General features: G+C 38.1%; 1 protein-coding gene across 2 annotated transcripts in view; it reads right to left on the reverse strand.

The window, feature by feature from the left end:
- Positions 1-22432, reverse strand: part of DPP10 (dipeptidyl peptidase like 10) — a 438065-nt gene that overhangs the window by 106992 nt on the left and 308641 nt on the right. For both annotated transcript variants that reach the window (XM_077181698.1, XM_054636515.2), the window contains exons 4-5: positions 21307-21401; positions 10622-10696 (exon numbers count right to left, since the gene is read on the reverse strand). In XM_077181698.1, the coding sequence (XP_077037813.1) occupies positions 10622-10696; positions 21307-21401 (170 nt within the window). The remainder of the gene's footprint in view (positions 1-10621; positions 10697-21306; positions 21402-22432) is intronic.

Raw genomic sequence — 22432 nt, forward strand, 5'->3', positions numbered from 1 at the left:
AAGCTGTCAGAAGTCTCTGTCACATTTGTCCCTAAAGAGAGGGAACACCATGAGAAACAAGTGACTTGATCTTCACAAAGTTATAAACAAACTACAGACCTAAAGGCCAACTCACAGCACAGATGAGCTGCTGCAAACATTGATAAATCCTCTACAAGATCCTGCTGAAAATCCTGTGCCTTATCCGTTGTCCACATGGCTGCTGCTGTCACACTGTGGGGATGACTTTATTACATTTGTGTGATAGGTGGACAAGGGCTAACCCAAAAGCCCAATTTAAAGACAATGGGAAAAGTTCCATGGACTTTAATTGCATTTGCATCAAGTTCAGAAGTGATAAGCACTTGAGGAGCCTGCTAGATAATGATGGCTACTTGAATATAAAGTAAATGATATTTCCTGTGCAGTGAAAGTGTAAGACTATGGAAGAAAATTAAATTATCGTGTGCTTGCACTGGTTCTCTGAAGTGTGACAAGCAGCCCTGGAGCACCCAGGGCACTCTCTCGGTTTTTGATCCTTCTTGGAAGGATCTTTACATTTGGGAAGAGCAGACATTCTCCATGGGACAGTTTTTAAACAAGTTTCCTCATATTTTGGACCATTTATGATTGTTACAGGTACTGATAGCTGAACTTGTCTTTGAAGTGACTGATTTTTTCCAGAATAGTGCCAGGAATTTAAGATGTCAACAAACTTGGGTGTTTTCTGCTTATGAAAAACATGCAAACAAAAAAGGCTGACACTTCACCCCTGCTGAAAAAGTTTGAGTTAATGCACAATACAAAATTTCTCTTGTTCAAGACTAAAACCATTTGCTAACTATGTCCCAGTTACACCTTCAGTTTGTGTATTTTATTCTTCTGACCAGGAACCTCCTGTTCAGAATTTAAAATAAGTTGCAATTCATAAAATCATGCTATGATTTTTTTCAAGCTACATTTTTTTTCCCTAACCTGTCTATTTTAAGCAAGATTTAATTATTATTCAATATGCACTGCTGATAGAGACAGAATTATGCAGAATAATTGAAAAGCATATGTAGTTTTTTCCCCTCTCACATTTTAGAATAATTGGTTTCCAGATTTGGCCAGCCTGTTTGATACTTAATCATAGCAAAAAGTGATTGTGAACCTTCAGTAAAAGCTTAGGTTTTCCCTTTTTCTGATTTTCCTCATTTTTGCAGCAGAGAAATATTTCAGGATTTCTTCCCATCAAACATCATTGATACAGAGAGAACGTAGAGAGAATGTTCATGTGTCTGGAGCAGCAAGGGATGAGATTTGTAATATTCACAAAGACATGGAGATGCCTGGAGATTACAAACCTAATCTTAATAAAAGAAAAGTATAGATAAAATTATTGGAAATAGTTTAAGGAATGTTTACATACTATTTGAATCTTTATGAAACTGAATGTTTGGGTACATATTTGACATTTGCTTTCCTTCTTGGAAGCTGTTCTAAAATATAATGTTTGTTTGGGTTTTTTTTAAACTTGGGAATCTTTATCTCAAGGGGGAACACTCCTGGTGTGATGGTGCTGACTCAGAGACTCAGCCACAGTGAAAGATCTCAGGCAGCCTGAGCTGAACTCCCTCAACCAAGCAGGATCAGCTCTGAATCCAGACCCAACCAGGCCCTGAAAGTGCACAGTCTAATTAGGCTTGATTGCATTTAACACCTGAAATAAGAACTGCAGATTACATTTGGGAGTTTTGGGTTCAGGACAGCATCACTGTCAGAGTTCAGTCAAGAGATGCATGAGAGCACAGACCAGACAGGAGAGGCATTACCCTTTTTACTTTGTATATGCTTCTACTTTGTATTTCAATTTAAATTCTAGGGTATTTTAAACAAATATTCAGTCAATATTTACTTACACATAAGCATGTATGTGTATATTGAAATACATTCTCATGGATCATCCCTGCCCCATGCCTGGAATGGTTCAAGGCCAGGCTGGATGGGGCCCGAGCACCTGGGCCAGTGGGAGGTGTCCCTGGCCATGGCAGGGGTTGGACTGAGATCATCTTCAGGGTCCCTTTCTATGATTCTATGACATTTAACATGTGAAAACCACCATGGCTCCTTTACAAAGATATTTGGCTCAGTTTTTCTGAAGATTTTATTAAAAACAAACTCTACTGTTAGGGCGACTTTAACCACATGCCAGCTCATCAGTGAATATTGTGGAATGACTCTGCCTCTTAATTTCCATGAGAATTCAAAACCCAAATATTTTAAAAGATGACAACTTTGGGTTTCTAGACTGTGCTTAAGCACTCTATTTCATATATCAATACATCTGAAAAGATTCTTTAGCAAATGTTGTTAAGGAAAAAAACCCAACAACCAGAAACTCAATAAGTCATCCCTAGTTTGTAAATCTAATTCATAACACTGCAGCCAAAGAAAGATGTTAATTGCTATTGGTATAAAATTCATGACCACTGACAATATGTACTATTTTGGCTGCAAGACTAAAATTCTGAATGTGTGATCAATGACAATTTTAAGATTAAGTGACCATTTGGGATTACATTCATCAATACTAATGGTATCTTATTTAAAAGCTTAATGAGAAAGCTATAATGCATATCACATTTCTCAGTAAGAAACATTATTATTGAATTTCAGAGAGACACTCTTATGAAAAATGAAATAAAAGCAAAAAAAGCCCATCGTTTAAAATGGATTTTTTAAGTGTGTTGAACCCATGAACTGGACTCCAGGCATTTGCTTAGAGGACTATTTTTAAGGTAATTCCATCTTGTTTATTTGCAGTCCATATGAAGAGAATGTGTGTAAGTTAGAACTGAAATTAGTCACTATAGAACATGAGGATATCTACATCAGATAAAACATACATTTTGCATTTTCAGCAAAATGTTTTAACATAAGGCGAGAGTGAGACCCATGAAGTAATTTTGCTCCTCAGAGGTCGTTTATTCACAGAATTTGGTGTGAGCCAGCTCTTGTATTTGAGAAATCAATAGGAGTAGCAGTTGAAGTAGCAATGATTCATGCTCAGGGTAAAACCTGTCAAAACTCAAAGATGTAGAAAACATTCTTTTAGTCCTTATTGTTTTGGTAGAGAGGAAGGGAATTATTTTTTAGGAGCACAGAATATAGAATTGCTGAAAACAGGTGGGTGCACCAGTTGAGTCTAATTTGTGGTGAACTCTGGCAGATCTCAATCCAAATTAAAACTCTGTTCAGCTTTTGCAGCCTTTAACAGCCACTAACACAGCCCCAATTAGGGCTCCCAACAGTCCTTGCCCTGTTATTTATTCAGGCTGTCCTTGCTTGTCTTTCTTTCATTAAAACAGCCTCTTGGGTGTTTTTTTTCCATTCAGCATTGTTGAGGAAGACTTGTTATCACATATATTGATAAGAAAAATAATTTCTACCCCGTCTTCTAAAAACCCCCAAACACTACATTAGCAGTGTATAACTGGCTTTCAGTTGTACACGTTTCCAGCACATAGAAGAAATATGTGGAATTAAAAACATCACAAAACAACAGAGAAAGCCCAAACACCTTTAAGACACTGGGTTTTTCTGTCAGTGGGCTGTGACAGACAAACTCTTCATCTGCAATGGACATTTCTGGGTCATTTCTGCACATTTTCCATGCACAAGAGAGGAACAGGGAGGATGTGACAGTTGCCAGTTTCACAGCAGAAGGCAGAACTTCTGCTTTAGAGAATAAATTGTCCATAGATTAGGGGAACTGATGAATTAAATAGTGCAATATTTCCTGTTTCTATAGCATTAGCACAGTGGGATTCCAGTCCCATGGATTATTATGGGAACTAAGGAGTACAACCACTCTGAAAATCAGATTTCTGTTAAGACTGAGTTTCTAAGCTGCTGGATCTCAGAAACTCAGCTGGACACCATGTAGGTCCTCCTGAAATAACAGTATTCATACTTGATAGGAATGACAATACTATTGAAAAGAAATACTTTTTCTGTCAATAAGCATTTTCTTTGAAAAGCTGAACGCCTTCATTCTTCCTGAACAACAGCAAAGTACAAACTTCTTTTTCAATATTGGCTTTGAACAAGAACCTGAAACATGAATTCAGATTTTTCAGCTCTGGCAACTCTGAACAAGGAAAAAAAGCCATCTTTTACCTCAATTAGAATTATTTATTTTGCTTACTTCTAAAACTTGAGGCTGAGCAGCAATCCTGTAAGTATAAATGGAACAGAAAAACTCAGTAAGCTACTTGAAAAGCAGCAATACACTGCCTTATGTGGTTTACTAGGAAAAGTCATCTATTTTCTTAACTGCTACACTGGGCTGAACTTGCATCTATGAACCAACACATCCCTTATGAAAAACAGGAAGTGGATGCATAAGGACTGGTATGTGATAAGTGATATTCCCTTATTAGACGTAAAGAAACAGTGGAAGCATCCAAATAGTACTCCAATTTCCCATCTTTTCAGTTCATTTTTTTTATTTTTACAGGAAAAAATTGTGACAGTTCCAGCCCTCTCCTACAGGACACCACAGTAACACCCTGGCAGAGAGCATCCCCAACATCCCATCACAAATTCAACAATAATTTTTACACAGAATTGCAGATATATGCAGGTCCTCCACTTACAACTCTGCTGCTTCTAGTAAGTGGTGAGGCAGTAATAACCTGTCTGATGGACTGAAGGCAAGCACTTGAAGGACTACAACTCAACAGGAATAAAAGATGAAGTCTGTTTTTCAGAAAAATACAAAACAAACATCAGTGTCCATGATTCCCACCATAAAACAGACTCTGTTTTCCCCATCATCTATTTATGGGTGCGGGTTGCTATTGCATTGCCACATAATTGAGATAAAATCCTGGACAGAAGTGGGACACTGGGTATTCACATGAATACTCACTCCTGAGGGATAATTCATGATAGTAGGGGGTGTCATAAAATTCATTTGGCCAGATTTTACTACAAAGCACATCATCTCCTCAGGCAAAGACCTTGGCTTTTTATATCTTTAAAATGCCTTGCTTAGCCATGGAGCTCTATAAAGTCAAATATATGACAAATAAGAGCATTATGCCAAGAAAACCAACAGCCCTAGTTGTTATATTACCAGACTCTGTCCATCTAAAACTTCAGCTCAAAGTAAAACAACAGCCTTGACAAGGCAAAAATTTGAGCAGCCTAATTCCACAAATTGCTCAATATCTGACCTTTTAAGCACCCAGTCTTGTTATATCTAAGAGAGGAAGAAAATATATCACAAAAAACTATTTGCAAGAAATTAGCTCAGATTTTGGGGGTGGATCTCTCTTAAAAATCCCTTCCTATATTTTTTTTCTTGCTGCCCTAAAGCTGATAAAAATTGGTCTTTCTTGTTCTTGACAGGAGATAAAGATGAATGGGAAAGTCATGTCAGGATCAGACTTTTATTTACGATCTTGTAAGTTCAGGACTGTGCATGATTTGCTTCTGGACTCATCTCAAAATGAACAAATGAGAAATGACAGATTACCCTGAGGACCTGCAGAAATACACATGAAAAACAGGTTTATCTAAAGAAACATGCATTTTTGGAGGAAAAAGGTGATATCATGAATTTTATATCAGATCTTTACTTCACGGAGAGCGCTGCATAAAATATTGTTGGCCCAATTGCTGCTGCTTTAAAAAGTCTTTTGTTATTCCTTTGTAAGAAATAATCTTGTTGAGAAAATGCTGTTTCCATGTGCTAGGTGACAGATTTCATTTCATCTTTGTTATGTGTGTTTCCAAGCCTTGGCTGATATGCAGATAATGCCCCTCGTAGTCAGACTTCCACAAGCACTGGATAAAACATCTTGAAAACACCTGCACATGTAAAAACCAGTGTTGTGATTAAAAATAAGACATAGTGCAAGGTAGTTTCTTTACCTCTTAACTTTTTCATAACAAAAATCCACAAATAAATGTCACTGACCTAGAGGTACTGATAACTGGGCATTTAACTTCCACCTGCTTGGAAGAAAGATAATCTCCTAATGCAGAACACATACTCATAATTTAAGACTTCAGTGAGTTCTTCCCCCCATGGATTCTCCCAATTTGCAGACAAAATCCTGAAGATCCTTTCAGTGCACTTGAGTAAGTCAGTGTCAGAGGCAATTCTAAGAGCTTGATGAGAATGTCACTTGTTTGTCCTTCATTTGCTGTAGACCGTGGTCAGTACTCCTTGTCATTATCCTCTAAAAATAGATATTATAGCAGCAGAGTGGTGACAGGAATCAGCACAGAGCAGAAAGTAACTTGGGGCTTCTTTGCTTCAAATGCTGTTGGAATCATGTCTTTTATACATTAAACTGAAAATATTCAGATACACTTTTGAACTCTTTCTACTGGATAACTGACATTCAGATCTAAAATTATTTTTCTCCTTCCTTTCTGAAGAGTATTGGGTTTTTCTTCATCCTGATTTTACCATAGGAAGTGTTAAAATCTATTTCTTTTAAGCTATGCATAGTTTTTTATTAAAATTCTCTAGTTAAAAAAGATTACAGTTTGAAGTCCTAATTCAGGAAAAGATTTCCTTTTTTAGACAGTATTTAAATGCTCATGCTTCTAAACTAGAGCTGAACTTTAATCTGTTTTTAAGCACATTTCTGAACCAAGAGCTAAAAAAAAAATCACACATAATTATCTTGTACTGAAAACAGAAGATGATGCCTTATTAATAGAAAAGAAAGTAGGAAAAATTCCTGAAGCTTGGCATTCAAAAGGGCTTTGAAAGCAGAGAAAAGGAAAGAACAGTTTGTTTGCAGGGAGAGAAAAAAAAATCACAAGGATTTAATCATGTGAGGAATGAGAGGAAGTGATCTCATCTACTTCTTCATTTGCTCTTCTGTAGCAAATTATGCTCTAGCAAGAGCATTGGGAGAACATGCCCATGATGTCTGAGCAAAAACTCACTATTATCTGGAATAAAGCTGGTTTTTTTCATTTCATGTGGTGTCCAGGGACAAGCAGGGACAGTCTGCTGAGGGATGTGATACCAAGTTAACACCAAAGTTTCCTAATGGTGAAAGAATTTCTTAGGACCTTAATTCTCACTCTTCTGCAAATTCACTGCCCCCTTCTTTACCATTAATACAAGAACAGAATGTCTGACTTCCATTTCCCTATCAAAACTATAAATCAGATTCTGATAGTTGTGAATTATACCACCAGAAGAGTGAGAAAAGTTGAAAATATCATTTTAACACAGTCCTTATTGAAAGCAACAGTGAAATAATCTTTCCTCTTGAAACCTCAACTGGCTTAGATATGCTGTCACCAGAGTGTCACACTCTTTGCTCACACCTTGACAATCTTCAAAGGCAAATCTAAAAGACACAGCCCTGCAAAACTGTCCCCTCCCTGCATACAATGGGTACAATCGTTTCCCTGGCGCTGTCTTCCCACTGTCCCAGAAGAATGAGGATGGCCTGACATCCAGCAAGGATGCCTGAGCTCATTTCCCAAATTAGTTTCTATTTCTGATCTGCTGCCTTGCACAATGAGACTTTTTCAGCGACACCGACCAAATTGTGGTGAGCTGCAGACAGAAAGACCACGTACAACTGCAGCTGAGCCATGGGAGCTTGGCAAAGTCAGAAACCTTGGGGAACTGGTGAAAAGCAACCCAGGAGTGTGGAGAATGGGGGAGTACCAAAGATCACACAGAAAGGACCTCTACAATCACCACTGCCTTGTGTTCCAACAGGATACACCAGACTGCCCCAGGGCTTGTGTTCTGTGACTGCTGGGAAGGAGATGGAGGGAACCTGACATCCAGAAATCAATGTACAGCACCTCCAACTCCTTAGCAAAAGAGCTTTCTTCCATAATATTTGCACAGAGCTCTACCAAACCAGCTGCTATGCCACATGAAATGGTTTTCATCCGTGTATTAAGCATAATTTAAATGATCCAATTATTACTTTTGTATTCAAAGATGGCTTATTTTCATGCAGATTTATGTTTCGTTATGCATAGAGGATATTCTTAATTGTGCTGAAACAACTGCAAATTTAATTAAAGTTTGCCAGTCCAAGCATAAAATAGATTAAAGAAAATGCTGACAACAGTAAAATAAATATTCAACTATTTAATTTAACATTTATTTTTAATCCAAACATCAAAATAACCTTGTTCCTAATTACAATTTCATGACAAAATGTCTTGAAGAAGTATTTGTCTCTATTTCCCTCCAATCTGCTCAGCTGAAACACACTAGCTTATTTATAAAACTGTTGATTAATAAATCTGTTCCAGCTGTATTACTGTATGTTGCAAAGAGCACAGATTGATGTATGTAAACAACCATTATAATTTTAAAGACCCAAATTCTTCACAGTCCTCAAAAGCAGAAATCCTATCAAATACATTGCAGGACAATTATACACCTAAATCTTAACAAAGAAGGAAAAATAAGGGGCAAATATAAGGTCCAGAGACCTGTGGCAATTTATAGCAGATGGAGAGATCAACTAAATACTTATTATGAGTTACTTGTGGTTCCTTGAACTGGGTATTATTAGACTAAACCATGTGCTGTAACTTTGACAATAAGGAAATCCTCAGCTTCATAAAAAGTTACATTCAAAAGAGGCATGAAGAAAGAATCTGGCCTGGTTCTACTGAAACTAATTGGAAACTCTCCAATTAAGTTATGCTGCTTAGTATTGATTTTAATTTTATAGTCAATAAATTTAATCATTTATACTTAGCAGCTGTGGGAAAACAAAGGTAGATGGGCAGATTTCCTCTCATCCAGATGCACTGAGTCTGGCTCTGACTGAGGAAAAAAAAATTCCTAAACCACAAGAATTATGAACACTAACTTAACCCTGGGTGTAATTCAGAAGCATTAGTTAAGAAGAAATATACAGGCTTTGCATGCCTTTTCTCCAACATATCTGGAGGAAACAAAAGTGCCTTACCAGTCTAACAAATATCCTAAAAGTCAGAAAATTAGGAGGAAAAAAATAAAAGACTTTCCCCAGTTATTCACAATAACATTTTTTGCAACGTCTGAATAAATTGTCTGACACGATTTTTGGTGCTCCTTCCTTCCACCTTAAGCAGCACATTCATGAGCTAAGGTATTATTTACATCTGAGTGACAACATCCAGCTATTATGGTTTTAGGACCACCACTTGTAGAAGACACAACAATCATAGCACATTCCTGGTTTGAAAGCCACAAGCTCAGCTGGAGCAGTCAAAGTGACACAAACCTCATGCAAAGGCACCCAGGACTGCCACCACAAACTCCTGGCCAACCCCTGTTCATTTCTCTTTTTAATTACTTCTTGTCAACACAGCTGAGCAAAGAAAACCTCTGGATGGAAAATACAGATGCTGCAAACCTCTTTCCTCTATGTAACTTCACTGTGAAAGGACAGAAAAGTTTCTTTTTGCAATGAAACCAAGACTGAAATACAGAAAGAATTGCAAGCTGATAGAATCAGCATACAGTGAGAGCTCTCTGCATGTCAATGTACCATCTTTATCATGGTGTTGACACATTTAGATGTAATAAAGTGTGACAGACACTTTCACATTTTCCTTATTTATCTTTATCAGCTATATATGTTAGAAAATCTCAAAGGAAAAAAAAAAAAATCCAAAATCAAAAATTCAATAGAACAAATGAGGAATTTAAGTCAGTATGAGGGATTACTAAACTGTTTCACAAAATAAGAAGCAATCAAGAAGGGAAGCAGCAAGGAGCATAGGAATAAAGCTGGAACTCTTCATCAAAAAAACAGTGAACTGAACAACAGCACCTACTGATACATGCATATTGTAAGGAAAGCTTGATCTGGAATCCAGCAGAACTGGAAGATGAAAACCCTATTTGGATGTAATATCACGTTAACAAATCACTTTATATCAACACTGTTAGGACAAACAAAACAACCCAAACTTATTCAAGTAACAACTGAATTCATCAACCCAGAACCATTCTTTCATGAAAAGCAGTTCATATTTTAGTTCCACTTTTTATACAAGCACCAATATACACACAGAAAATTCATAAACCTGTTTTGTTTCTTTCCTTTCTGTGTTACAAGATTTGTCTTAGAAAACTCTACATGGTGTTATTGACCAAAACTCTTTTTGACAATGTAATGGCCTCCAACACCTCTAAATACTATAAGAAACAAAGAATACACTGCATTTACAGGCATCCAGACTATCACAATTCAGACTCCTGAAGACAACAATAAAAATTCCAGAACGTGCATCAGCCTAGACCTTTTGTTTTGTGTAGTCCATAAATTACCAGTGCAGCTGTTTAAAACAGAAGGAATATCAAAAGATAGGATTGCACATAAACAGGCAGGGACAGAGCAGTTTAAGGGTTAGAAAACCTCTACTGCCAAAACCAGCATGGCAATTTATCTTCCTTAGAACCAGGTAACACCTCCACACACATCTCAATACAAACTTCCCCATCATTGAACCAGAAGTTTTTGAGAAGAGAAATCAAATATACAAGTAATAACATGTGGAATTACAAGTGAAACAAAGTTTTCATTTGAAAATACAAAACAACAAAGTTTTTGGAGTTTTGATTTAGAGGCTCTTTGATTAGGAAGGCTTGGCTTACCTGTTTAACATCATATGCAAGAAGAACAAATCTTAGGTCTGGTGAAACAGAGTATCTTGATGCTTTGAAGGTTACCTGCAATGAAGTAACAAACAGTAGAAGTGAGCTAGCAATAGAAAAGTAATAAGATCCCCTTTCCCAAATTTTCTTGCACCTCATTTAAGAGCTTCCCATTCACAAGACAGAATTGGTTTAGAAAACCAATGTAATTTTCACAAAATAAGGACTCATTAAATAATTCTTAGTCTAATTAGCTAGTATTAGCACAATGGCAACAGAAGAATCTGGCTTCAACATTGAATACCAATGAGAGGCTGATGAGTTTTTTTAATCATCACTACAAGCACTATGTTCAAGGATAATAAGGATAACTATAACTGTAGGATAACTATAACCAAGTCATTCCCAGAGAATGAAGGAAAACACTTTGGTTGGAATGATTAAAAGGGAGATTCATCACTAGGCTGGCCTTAAAGACAATATGCAATAAAAAGAAAAAGTGTGCACTACATTCTCTACTGCTTTTCTTTTAACACCACATATACAAACATTTTGCAAAACTTGAACCAAAGCAAAAGTCTTTCTTAAAATAAAGAAAATTCTTAGCAGAGAGAAAAGTGAAACATAAGGTAACATTATAAAACTAATAATGCTTTACGTCCACTCAAAACTACATGACACCCAATTGAATTCAGGACTGTAATTTCATCAAGGGGTAATGTTGATGTCAGAAATAATTTAATGAATCTACTGCATGAGAAAGATAAGAATGTGCTTTAAAGGGCACTGAAGGAAGTAATTTTAAATTAATCTCAAGACATCTATTTGCAGAATGAAAGGAAAAGGAAGAAATGAAAAATGCAGATAAGAATAGAAAAAAAGTAGGACAGCAAAAAAAATAACAGAATCAGAAACCATAAAATGAAAACAAATAAATACAGCTATGTAGGACAAGATCTATCCACTATTTGATTTCTTAAGGATTTTGTTCTGCTTAGCCTAATCCCACCACTAAACTAATGAATTCAACAGGGGTTTAAAGGTACACAAGCAGGAAGTCACAAACTATTACATTCAGAGTAGCTGAGGAGCTATACCTGGAAAAAAAGAGCTTCCAATAAACTGAAAAGATGCTATATTTTGGTATTCATATTAAACTCAGGTTCCTAAGCTTTTAATATAGTTAGAATCAAGCTATCCAAAATAATTAAAGGGAAAAATATTTTTGAAGATAAACTCTTTGATTCAGCAGCATAACAGAATCAAAAGTCAGAAGATAATACTGCAGTCTTGAGAAAGAAGGGAAAAAAAAAAGGACAACACACCTTAAACCATCCTTCTGTATCTGCAAAGCATCCAGAACAGATTTCTACTGTGCCCAAATTTGCTTTTAGGAGTTAATCATCTTTAAGCAGAGACCATGTTAATCTATGAGTAACATTCCCTTCTCCTGGCACTTCACTGAAAATATTTTCAGATATGAAATTTATCCTCTTTCTAGCTGTTTATTAATTATTACCCCACTACCACAGCACTACACAACCCAGGCAACTTTCCAAATGCATTCCCAGGGAGTGCAGCTCCTACCAGTTCACACATTTAGCAAGAACCTGCATTCCCTGATGGTGCCACCACAAAGGCACTGAGGCTCTTCCTGCAAACACCTGAGCAGCTCAGCTGCAAGCTATTGGCACTTCCAGGCAGTACCAGCAAGAGCTACTTGCATATTCAATTACTGAGTGTTGTGGATTTGAGATTTAAAGTCTTTTGAATCCCACTAACCTTGTTTATTCAGCTTTGCACTCACCTGCAAAATTTTATTTGCCTCCAGACACAGGGTGTACATTCAATGCAAAAAACTATGGTAATGGGATTTGGGCAAAATAGTTTTATTTTTGTTAGCATAATGGCATAATTCTTGGTAAAAGGAGTATAAAGCTGTGTCATACAAGCAGAAATCTTGTGCTCATTGCCAAAGCTGATAGAAACGCTGATTTCTTTAAATTATCATAAAAACCTTATTAGTCCTTTTATTTAAGCCTCATTTACAATCAAGCCTTTAATAAAATAGATATTTAATTCTAATAGAATTGCAGAGATATTTAAGTGAATTGAAGTGATAACAATTTCCTTAAAATTCTGGTTTTGAAGGGTTTTTTTTGTTGGTAAAGACAAGCACAATTTTGGCAATTAATTCAGAAACGCCTACTTATCTGCACAGAAGAAGCCCTTGCAGATGAAAAACAGAAAATTAAATCACCTGAGTCATTCCTCCTGCAAGTAAACTCCAGATCTGTCAGTCACTTAAACAAAAGACAGAATTCTTTTTTTTCCCCCCTTTTCAAACATGTCTCAGGGATTTCATCAACCAACAGCTGCCTGACCCCATGGCTGAGGAGATTAGACCAGCTGGTGAAGGGCTTAAAGAGAAAGGAAGTTTCAGTCCCTGCTGTAGGAGATGAGATGTCTGCCACACAAACCTTTGGGAGAGCATTATTGGGCCAGTCTCTACAGGGGTTGGATATATTTATTCATTAAAAAGAAGCTTGCGAGGACTCAGACCCCGAGGGTTTATTCTTTTCTCAGGAGAACACATTTCTGAGAAGAGAATAAGTGTATTTCCACATTGGAAATACACTAGGAATTAAAAACCCTCAGGTGTCTTGTTATCTGGAGGATGGTTGTTGCATGGGTCTGCATATCCCCAATTCCTCAAGCTTCTTGCTTTGTCAGGAGTTATTCAGCCTTCGTTAAGGAAAACAGACCTAAATGCTGCCCCATGTGACTATAACCCTATGGGCTTGCTGTGCTTGATCTCTAAGAAATGGAATTTTGGACAAACAAGCTCTGAAATTGGGAGGAACAGAGCTGCCTAATTGGGCAGAGTCCAGGGATGCAGGGCTGGTTTCCCTCTGCATCCCTGCTCACTATCGGCACTTGGGGACTGGGGCAGTCCAACCCTGTGCACTCCCTGCACACCCTAATCCCTTTCCAAAGGCAGAACACAAGTTAAAAGGGAAGGGAGTTTCCTTGTTTCTCTCTACCCAGCCCCACCAAGAATTGAAATCCCTATAAAAAACATTAGCTCCATGCAAGCAGAAAACATTTGGACTGGAGAAAATGCTGTAATCCTTGAATTGGTTACAGTCCACACTATTGCATAATTCTGAGACAAAATAAATGTGGGGTTTTTTAACACTTGTGCACTGTCTTCCCTGCTTAATTCACACACCTGTCAGCCATTTCCCCTATATTGCTGTATTTGACATAATTTCACTTTTTCAGACATAAATGATCCTTATACCTGATCTTTCATTGCTCACTTGACCAAATCCCCCACTGACTGTAAAATCAGGTCTAGCCATATGAAACATTGTATTTCTAGGATTCTTTGAAATACCTCCTGTGATAAGAGATTTAATTCTTCTCCTGACAGTGATGCATGATGTGATGACCTCAGTGGTCTCACTGCCACCACAGATTGCAACAGTAAAAGACAAATCCAGGCAAAAAGACAGAATTTGAACAGACTTTTGTCCTTCAGCTTTCCAGTTTCCTTCTCTCATCCACCTTTCAAGAATTGCTAAAATATAGTTTTGCACGGAAAAGAAGAATTGGCTTTTTCCATCTTTCCATATGGGTGATTAAAAGGGAACACAGAATTCCAGTGGACAATATATTCTCAAGTTTCATTTCCAATGTCAATATTTCTTTCTTTTTCTAACTTTGTATGTATGTGTGTTTTCCTGTTAAAAATAACTTGTTATGATTGTGTTTAAGAGAAATTTTAGGCTTGGTTGAGGCTCTGCATACTCAGCAAGGGCCCCTCAGCAAGTATCAGCTCTTTTTATTTCTCCTGTTTTCTTAAACCCTAGTTCTGAGCTCCTGATGCTCCTGATTCATCTTTCACATACTATAAAATTTTGGGGTTACTGGTTTTGTGAATTTTAACTACTATGACATTTAAATCAGTGCCTTATTCATAATCTTTCAAAAACATGGTAAAGAACAAACAGATGAAGTTATCTGTAATATAGTCTAGCCCAGAGTTTTAAAATATTTTTGTAACATGTATACTTTACAGTTTTCTTTTTCCATAGTTTCAGTTGGATGGTTTTAAGTGAAATAATATATCACAGTTAAAACTGATGTAAAGAAATGTTCACTGTTGTGGAGTCTGCTTAATTGTCTGGTTTGGGTTTTTTCCTTTAGGTTGACCCCTCCTGCTGTTTCAGTTTTTTGTGCTTCTATTTTCCCCAGAAACTTTCATCTTCCACACTCCTGTTATTCTCCTTCTCCAGCTTTTTAGGGCTCCCTTAACACACATTTAGGCTTTATTTTTTTTATTATTATTCATCCAGAATGAAATATTTTAAGACCTTCAGGAATGTTGCTTTAGATCTTGGTGGCAACCAGGATCTCTCTATTGCACATCTACATCTGTATCAGAAATTTAACTTGATGGTGTAGTGGAATCTCAGGGGATGGGGGTTCATCAGCATTCACAGGCATCCAGCTCCACTTATCAGACAGGAACTGGCCAAATGGCATAAAAGGAGTCAGGCAGGATGGAATTACAGGAGCTGCAGGAGGAGAAGGCATTTGGCATGTCACAGTTCCCTTGGGAGGCACTGGCAGTCCAGGGAACAATGGGATTCTCCTTCACTGCCACTGCTGTGACTGAAAGGAGAACATGGACCAGGAGAAAGCAGCAGAGAGTGGAGCCCAGCAGAAGAGCAAGGCTGGAAACAGGGAACCTCTGAGAAAGACAGGTTGTAATTAGAAAAATGTGCTATAATTGGAATGAAGAAAAATTTGGGTTTCCAAGGTTACGTTTCTTAATGCGGTGCTTCCTGTGTCACCTGAGCAGTTAATCTAGACCCAAAAATTCTGCAATGCCAGGTGTTGGAACTGTTAACCCTCAGGTTTCCTGTCCAGTTTAAAAGACAAATGTGCCTTAAATCATGACCTCAGATGACTTCTATGCTCTGAAAAACAGCAACCAAATTCCCCAAACCCACCTGGAACTGTAGGACATAAAAATAGACATGAACCAACCATGAACCTTGCACCATCACCTCCCTGACAACAACTTCTAACCAGTCAATCATACAAGTTTTTCCCCCTCCATTTCCCAGGACAATTGACATAGTTAACAATTAACTATATCAAGGAACAATCTTACCATGAATAGTATTTAGAGAAATCCCACACAGAGTTGCCGTAACCTGATATTTTCACATTTTTTATGGTGAAACCTCCTTCTTGGACAAAACTTGGACAAAAACCAATTGCCACCACCTAACCACAGTGATTGCAAACCCTTGCATCTGTCAGGCTTTCCTGCCTTGATGCACAGTGGTGCACTGCAACAATAAACCCCTTCCTCATAAAAACCCCTCTGCTGAAAAGGCTGTGCTGAGAGGGTTATTGGACACCCAGAGGAGCATGGGAGAGTAGAGAGAATGTTACAATATTCATAATCACCTATTTACAACATGTGTGGGTCATTAAAATGTCCAGTGTTGCGACAACTATTAATATTTATGTGGTTATATAATGTTATTTAATGTATTTACTATTATTCACCCTTTCATTAATCTCTTATGCAAGGTTCTTAAATAGAAGCATGCAACCTACTCTTGCAATTAAATCTACCTTAATCAACAAAGGAACTGTAATTGCATTATGATGCTGCACTGAGTTTCATGTCAAAAGAGGAGGGTGGTGGTGGGGAGCACAAAACAAAATAAAATAAGTGTCCAAAGGAAGAGAACAAGCAGGGCTGTTTATGAACAACACTCTGGAAAACACCACGAAAGAGTCCCTGCCAAAAGCTCTGCTCAGATTGAAGCTCTCATTCTCTGCTTTTGGCTGCAAGGCCTCCACAGGGCTGCCTCGGCCTGGCCGCGGTCCCTGAGCCAGCGCTGCTCCTGCTCTGTCACCCTCTGACTCCAGGAGCAGGCAGCAAGGCCCTTCCCTCCCCATCTTCGTGTAAAAGATGGTCCACAGTAGCACAGCAACACAACAGGCTGCAGGGTGTGCTCCTCTAAAGCCTCTGGAAACAGCACTGAAGCTCAGCAGTAATGGTTTGATGCACACCATGAATGCAGTCTCCCTTTGAGCCTGAGAAGAGTTGTGGAAAGGCACAGAAATCAGGAATTACAGGGCACAGCAAGTCAGGAATTACTGGGGGTTAGAAGAGTACAGCTGGACAGTTTTCACAAACTGAAAACAATTCCATTTGTATTGCCTGGTATTGAAAACAAATCAACAGATTGAAAATATATCCCACTATGCACACTCCCAAGCCTGGAGGACTCCCAGTGAAATCACTTCTGACAGAGGACCCTGAGTGTTTGTCAGGGTGTGTGCATGGAATCTGAATACATGCACCACAAGAGCAGTGAAACTGAGGGCTAACAAAAGTCTTACCACTTTCAAAATTATTGCAGCTTTTAAAGACAGAGACACGAATGCAAAACTTCTGCAGGTTTCTTTCAGAGAATTCAACACATTTGGAAAGTTCCACACCAGAACACACAGACCCTACACACATTTTCTATCCTCTCCGTGCTTGCTTTTTCCAGTTTGTTTTGTGTTTGAGGGTTGTAAAACAGGCTTGAGAAGCTGAGTTGGAATAAAGAACCAGATGGACAACTTTCCCTGAGCTAAAGGATCCACGTGGTCCTGCATGCTCTCCTCTCCAACTCGTGGCTGTGCTGTGTGTGAACTGATACCCTGCTTTTACTGACCTTAAGGAACAGCTGATGGCAACAGCATTCAACAAAATGCTTGGTAAACACTGAAATTTCTTAGCTAAATATGGCATAATGCCACTGATTTTGGAAGTGTGAAGTGCAATAAAGTGTTGGCAAATGCTGAAAAGCTTTGTCACTTAGGATCACAGTGATAGGCAGCCCAGGCAGATGATAGAGAACATATTGTAATCATGTATCAAGGCAGCATCTCAAACACCAGGATGCCACACAGTGATTAATGTCTGGGGCTTTTTCTGGCTCCTCTTCATAGGAGACCGGCCCAGCTTCCAGCTGTGAGCATTTATATGCTGCTGGCTAAGGATATTAACTGTTTATTAGACAGCTGAAACAGGAGGGACTACATGGATACAGTCAGAGGGAAATGTGTATTAGAAAACATCCTTCAAAAATAACACCCAGAGATGTCAACAAATATTCTTTGTGCTTTGCCACCTACCCTTTTCACTTATGGCACTGTATTTGTTACCCATAACATTGCTTTGCTGATAGATTAATTATATAAAAGCCAGACTGTTTTACTAATTGATTACAGAAAAGGATTCTGTTCCAGAAGAACACGAGAATTTCTTCTACTTCTAAATAAAACTTGATTATACTGGAAGAAAAGTACTTTAATTCAAGAACTGGGGATAGATACTTCTCCTTTGTAAGAGAAGAGGGCATCCCACAATGACAAAACACTTGCCTTTCTTCTTTCCAGGTGCATGACTATTATTAATGGTATTTTTAAAGGTTGGGGGATTTTGTTATCTTTATATCTGTTAACATAGAGTTTTTTTAAAATATGCAGCCTGCTTTTTGGATGATACACCTACACAGTGAGCACAGCAGATTCTCATTAGGGCTACCTGGCTCCTACACAATAAGCAACACAAAGAAGGATAAAAGGTGTGTATTTTGCAGGAGAGTGGCAGTCTCTAGGATGCAAAAGAAGAGCCAGTGATCTGTGCCCAGTAGAAGATTGCTTCAGGGGCTGAGCAATGAGGGAAAAAAAGAAAATCTCCTCTGAGCTGCTGATTCAAACACAGTCCAATCAGGGGTGACAAAGAGTCATTATTTGCCCCTTTCCTCTGCACAAGGAGTTTATCACAGCAGTTCAATTCTCCATGGACAATTATCAACATTACTGAGAAAACCCTGCCATTTCTCTGGCTGCTTGAGCAAAGGCAAACAGGAAAGCAAATGCAGACTGAGATCAGACTAATAACTCCCATCAAAAGGTGACTCTTCCATGACTAAAACCCTTTGATAGGGAAGAATGAAGGAACTTGCATTGCCACTGCCTGTGTTGGATCTCTGCTGTATTTTTTATTAATCCAAGACATCTCTGCAGAGTCATTAAACCACCACCATTCTAATTATGCACTGATGATTAAGCAGATGTGACACTGAGCGAGGAAGATGTTTGATTAATGATCCAGGTGTCTAACTTTAGAAGATTACATTTAGCAGTGCAAATCTGGGGACAGTCAAGCTCAGAAGAACAGGAGAGCTTTTGATTTCAGCCTGCCTCAGTAATGTTATCCTGTTTTGTTGGATAACATTAATTGTTGGCCACCATGTCAGACAGCACAGAACATTTCCCACTGTTCTCTTCCAAACATACACCAACAAACTTGCTGGGCCTTCTGCTCTGTTTTCAGCTTTTTATTATCCTTCCTCCATGTGAATACTAATTGCTGGAACTGACTATTTTTAACTATAACACTCTCAACTTTTGGCTGTGTAAAGAGAGGAGCTCTGCAGGAAAAAAAAATACACATAGGTTTTTATTTTTTTCACCATAATTACTAAATGGTTGTTTGAATATTACATATTTTGGATCAGTTTCCCACATTGTTACTTAATAGTAGATATCTAGTGTCTAGAGCTCACTTGGTTTGTGTGAATTGAGGATAAATCAGTTCCATAAAAAGCCCAGAGAAGAACAACTTTGCAGAAAGAGGTGACACCCCTGGTGTGAAGCAGCCTGTCCTTCCCAGCCCACCATCAGCTGGCAAGGCTGGGGTGCCATAATGGCCTGAATAGCCTGTCATGCTGGCACCACACTCCTGAGCACAGGCCAGGCACTTCCAGCCAGAAGGGTCTGAATTCCTCTGTGAGGAGACTCAGGTCTTGGCATTAAAGTCAATTCTGCAGCCGGGGATGCCCAAGCAGCTGCTCCTGCTCAAGGATGCACTGAAGGCACCACACAGACCTGGCACAGGGCTGGCAAGGGCTCACACAGCCTTGGATAAATGGCTAACATGGAAAGTGCTTCCTCATACTTGAGGGTTTGTATTTACAGACATTCAGCCATCCACTGATGGCTCAGGTTTTAGTTTTTATATTTTTCAGATTCTGTGCTGCTTTAGTGTGTAGTTCTGAGGTTCATATTAGGAGATGGTGAGCTCTCTTCACAGAATAGGGAGACAAAGCAATTCCTTCTCTACCTGGGGACCAAGGACAAATGATCCAAATTTCAGGCCCAAGAGCATAAACAACAGTGGACTATAAGTGGCCAATTAACTCCAATATGCAAATGGATCAGAACTTTCTGAAGTGTGAGACCTCGTGATCGGTCATGCATTTTGTGACCACTTTGGGTTCACCTTGGGTGTAGCCCTGGCTGGGCTCTTGTGCTGCCCAAGGTGTATCCACTGAGGTCTTTCAATAAATGCCTACTTTATTCTTTACCTCCATCTAGTCTCTGTTCTAGGTCAGCCTTCACAAGGCGTCACCACCCAGTTTTAATTGTGTCTGACAGCCTTTTTTGGGCTAAGAGGTCCCCTGAGGCACATCCCAGCATATGGAAGGTGCAGCTCACAGAAGGGGAGTCAAACACACACACACACCCCCATTAAAATATAATTCTCTCCTCCATCCTCCTCCATCTTTACACTGACCTAGGAAATCAGCATCAAATTCCTTCTCCTTAAGTTCTACTCTCCTCTTTCTTGTTTGAGGAGTTAGAAGTAAAGGTTCTACTCTCCTCTTTCTTGTTTGAGGAGTTAGAAGTAAAGGTCACCTGAGGCTTTATGCTTTGAAAAGAGGAATCTCTATCAGCAAAGGCCAGGAACAGACCAGGAATAAAATCAGCCTTTGCCAAAGAGCACTGATGAAAATGAATCATCCTTTTGAGTCTGCAGGTGTAAAAGATTTTATTAAATTAAAAGTACAGGGATTAACAATAACAGCCAGTGGTCTGCATGGAGTATTTATGAGGAAAGATTGACAAGCCACACAATTATGCTGCAAAACCCTGATAAACGAGAATTACAGGGTGGAATGTAAGTGGTATCCCTGAGAATAACAGTGCCAAGCAGAGCAAAAGAAAATGCAGACTAAAGTATTAAAGGACTTCTTACCAATTACTGCTAGTCAGAAACCATTCTTGACCCTTTGCTGGTCAAGAGGAATAATCCCCAATCATCTACTCAGCCATTAAAGCACAGAGAAACAACTAAACCAGAGATTAACATGACATTTTTCTTTGCATATTTATTTCTCTGAAGGAAAATATTCCTATGAATCTTGAACAATTTCCCTCTTTTCTAATAGTGAAAAAACTCTCAGATTTAAGTAGCATTTCCATCTTTTATGAAACATTTTTTCCTGATAGCCATCAGGCAGATTCTCAAGCACATATGCCAAGCATGATCCATCCTTCAGATGGTCTGAACAAAGCACAACCAACAGCACATCCTCCAACATCTTGGTTATTTACACATAAAACAACAAATAACTTCATTCAGAAATCATTCCATGACAGAGGAATGGATTATATTTTTCATTTATATGCAATTTAGTCTAGGTCATGAACATATCTCCTCTAACTTTTAGATATTGTACTCCCTCCTGTTGTAAGAAAAAAATGTTAGCAGACTTTCACTGAGAGAGAAGAAGATAATATGTATTACTTACAAAAGTTGTGTTTTCCAGTAATAATGTAGTTGTATTTGTTTCTACATTCAGTTCAACAACATGTCCATTCCTGGTTTTATACACCACTGCTGTATCTGCAATGACAAAGAAATAAGAATCAGCAAACACACTGACAATTTAATACCTCTGTAGAGAGAACCAGCAGGTTAAATTAATTACAGTATCCTTATTACTACACAAAAACAAGACAGAAGGTTTCTTGATTTGCCTCATGAGCCTCAAAATTACCAGTTTATGCCCTATAGCATGCTCCCCTCATTCAATACATCTAAGTTTTGGCCATATAGCAAAGTAAAGTTTTGCAAAAAACCAAAATATTTTGTTGACCATCATATTCACATCTCCTTAGAAGTGATTCCAATAAAACTTCTGTACTGGTCTGTATTTCTGGTGACTGGATGGACAAAGTTATGACTATTTTAAGACAGTCCATATTGTGTGTGATTCACGTTTGGCTGCAGAATAATGAATTTTCTTGTGACCTGAATGTTAGCAAAGGAGGGTTAAACCGAAGTAGGTCCACTTGAAAAACATTTAAAACATTGTGGGATGAACTTTTGCAACTTTTTCCGCTCACTTGATTTATCATTTCTTGCATGAAAAAGAATCCAACACGTGTCAAGGAAAAAAAAGAAATCTGTAATTAATTGGGATTTCTATGAAAAATATTTTGTATTTTTTTGTATCAAAACCTGCAAAATTACCAAGAAATACACAATTACTACATCAGCCTTGAGTTAAAAAAAAAGTTCCAAATTTTCCACTATTTGTTACAAGACTGAATAGAGTGCTGATTCTCTCAAATTATTCAAAACCCATGTAAGAGATTTGTACTTAATTAAATGAAACAATTTTATTATAACAATACAAAAAGCATAAGAAAATTTCTAAATGAAGCCTAAAGGAAACACAAAAGAACTTCTCTGATCTTCAGTAATGTCTGAGAAATTCATTACAAATCCCTGAATTTTATGAAGTGGGAAGTAAACATGACTGGAGGAAAAGGTTATGCTATCATAAAAAAAATGTTTTGCTTATTCAGAGAAATGTAGCTCTATTTTAATTGACTCCACAGCAGCTCAAAATATCCAGCACTAGCACAGAA

The sequence above is a fragment of the Agelaius phoeniceus genome, chromosome 7 (assembly GCF_051311805.1).
Source record: "Agelaius phoeniceus isolate bAgePho1 chromosome 7, bAgePho1.hap1, whole genome shotgun sequence".
Classification (NCBI taxonomy): domain Eukaryota; kingdom Metazoa; phylum Chordata; class Aves; order Passeriformes; family Icteridae; genus Agelaius; species Agelaius phoeniceus.